Raw genomic sequence first — 2,808 nt, 5'->3', positions numbered from 1 at the left:
TAAATGTGAGGGCTTCATACCTCCACGACGTCCCTGTCCCAGCACTACATTAGGTACAAGGCTGCCCGGATGGAGTCTGAGGTGGGGCATGAAAATGTAAATATTGGGCTGAATGAATGTTTGCAAGCCTGTAGGTTGCTTTTCTGTTTCTGTAAACACAAAGAAAAAGGGATAGAGGCATGTGGTGTTATAGTTAGCACAGTTAGCACACAACATGCTAATAGGCCAGGTAAAAATATCTGATTAACTTTCATATGTATTTTGTTTCCTATACATACAGGAAACTAAATAAATAGGAATTATGGCAGACAGACCTGTGCTCCTGTGTCAACCATCAACTGCAACTTCTGTAGATAAACTGCCCGTGGTACATTACACAGAGAGAAACCTGGATGATCTCCTTACGTTTTACAAGTCAAATGACTTAGGTCCACATTTCTTTTGATTGTGTGGAAATGCTTAAACAAAGTACAGTTTCAGCTAGAGGTCTCTGTTGTGACTTTTTTTTTTCCTTCATTAAGCCAAAAAATGCCAATTTAATTAACCAGATTCAGAGAAATCCTAGAAATACTGTGTATTCACCATTGCATGAACACTGACATTTTAACCCTGGAGAAACCATGGGGTCAAATTTGACCCCATGGTTTCCTAGTAAACCAATGGGGTCAGAGCCGACCCCATTGGTTCTCCAGGGTTAAGAAACATTTACAAAGTTTTAATAGGGTTGAGGTCAGGGCTGTGGCAAGGCCATTCTGAAAGAATAATGTTAGCCTGCTTCCATTCTAAAAGCAGCTTTGCTGTGTGTTTGTCCTGTTTGAACATTTAATTGTGTCCAAGTTTCAATCAACTAGCTCTTCATCTGATGTTACGTTAAAGAATTTAGAGCTAGTCCTCCTTCATTGTTCCGTCCACTTTGTGCAATGTTCCACTACCACTGGTGTCAAAAAAGCCCCAGAGCATGGAACCGTCACCACCATGCTTCACATTTGGCTTTACTGTTTAGGTTTGAAAGCCTCACCTTTACTCCTCCAAACATACCTTTGTCATTACAGCCAGATAGCGCAAGCTGCAAATTCCAGTCAAGCTCGAAGGGATCAGTTTTAGAGCAGAGGCCTTTTTTCTTGGCACGCCCTCCGTCCACAGCAATATAAAACTAACTTCAGTTCGGCAGGCTTGAGCCTCGTTGGCCTCTGAGTTGTTCTGAACCAATTTCCTCTCATCTGAGAGTGACACTTTGGGTCTTCTTCCAACTGAATAATCTGTACCAACTTACAGTTGTTTGAATTCATGACCTTGGAACCTCCAGTTGCTTAAAAAATGTCTCCAACAGATCTTCCAAACTACAATTTTTCCCCTTAGATCTTCGCTGAGTTACTTGGCCTATTATTCAGTCCAATAAATGCCATCAAACAGTGCAGTCGAACGAACTGCCAGTTTGAGTCAATCGTGATCACTAATAAGAAATGAACAGGCCTTGGCAAGTTCAAAGATGCTGTAGAACTTTAGCACCATGATTGTCTTTTTTATTGTTTTTTATCATTCTTATTACAAAGTTAAGAAATCTGTGTTTAAAGTTGAGTCCAGTGTTGCCTTACACATAAAAGAATGATTCCCAGTGAGTGGAGAATAGCATTGGTCAGTACATGCTATCCAGCATGGACTGTGTTCAGTGTTTTCAGCTTTAGGTCTGTTGATGCTGTGTACTGTATCCATGTAGTTATCTTTTTTGTTTCTAATATCTTGCTCTTATGACGCATTTCCAAAGACATTTGCCTTTATTCAAAGTCATAAAAACAAATAGTGCTGGGTTCTCTGCTACCCACCTTTAAAGCCTGTCCTGTTGTGGACAGAGTAAAGATAGGTGTCGTTGCCAGTTTTGGAAAGGTTCCTTAGCTGTTCCAGGATGCTGCTGAGATCCTGACTGACCTGCCCCCCCAGCTCCTCGGCCACCAGCAGACGCTTGTACAGGATCTGCAGGTCAGGCATCACTGTTGAACCTGGATGCATACAGCAAAGTTTAAAGAGTTAAGACACACTAGTTGTCAGCAAACTGACTGCTTATCGGTTTAATTTCTAACTTAAAGTCACATCATTCCATAATAACCGCCCACCTTAAGCAGATATGTCCCTTCAGATGGTGGAAAGCCTAACTTGAGTCAACTTTCCTTATTTTATCTGAATGACCACAGAAAACAAATAAATATGCAAATCTTCAAAGAAGTTGGAATCAGTAAGCTTTTGTCATCTTTGCTTGGGAGCTGGCATTTCAGCATCTCCCCATATTTTTGTTTTCACAATGACATTCATGTTTCTAACAGACGCTTCTCTCTCTGTTTATACACCAGGCAGCTCTATTTATAGTGCAGACACGTCTGCAGCACTTGAAGAGATTCTTGTTTTCAATCACTCCAATCTCTTTGTTCAACTGCTTTCAACTCTCCGACATCAACGTTCACTCACGGAACATTTTCATGTAATCAGTTCACACTTTGTGCTTTTATCTGCCACTTTTATAAATGACAGTTGATTACTTTTGAAAGGACATGTTACACGTTCAACAATCAATTTTTTTTATATGCATGAATGACTTTGAGTTTTCCTAAGCTGTAGAGGCTCTTGGGGTCACATTAGTATTAGGGATGGGTACTGGGTTCTGACATAAATGGTAGTAACCAGACCGAAAAGCAGCGCACATTTCGGCAGAGATGGGCGGTAATGTGTTACTTGTAACGACGTAATGGGAAACTCACAGAGAAACTCGCGGATTCTTCCACTGACCGCGGCACACCTGCACCAGGGTAAACCTCC

General features: G+C 41.2%; 1 protein-coding gene across 1 annotated transcript in view; it reads right to left on the bottom strand.

Annotated features, from left to right (window-relative positions):
- LOC102202933 (alpha-1,3-mannosyl-glycoprotein 4-beta-N-acetylglucosaminyltransferase B) overlaps nucleotides 1–2,808 on the bottom strand; it is a 36,421-nt gene that overhangs the window by 18,295 nt on the left and 15,318 nt on the right. The window contains exons 2-3 of the mRNA XM_013914917.1: nucleotides 1,824–1,997; nucleotides 14–149 (exon numbers count right to left, since the gene is read on the bottom strand). Of these exons, the coding sequence (XP_013770371.1) occupies nucleotides 14–149; nucleotides 1,824–1,997 (310 nt within the window). The remainder of the gene's footprint in view (nucleotides 1–13; nucleotides 150–1,823; nucleotides 1,998–2,808) is intronic.

This window comes from Pundamilia nyererei, unplaced genomic scaffold, assembly GCF_000239375.1.
Source record: "Pundamilia nyererei isolate P.nyererei 1_Seehausen unplaced genomic scaffold, PunNye1.0 scaffold00237, whole genome shotgun sequence".
NCBI classification, from domain to species: Eukaryota; Metazoa; Chordata; class Actinopteri; order Cichliformes; family Cichlidae; genus Pundamilia; species Pundamilia nyererei.
The sequence above is the reverse complement of the archived record's forward strand: the minus strand, read 5'-3'. Positions and strand labels throughout refer to the sequence as shown.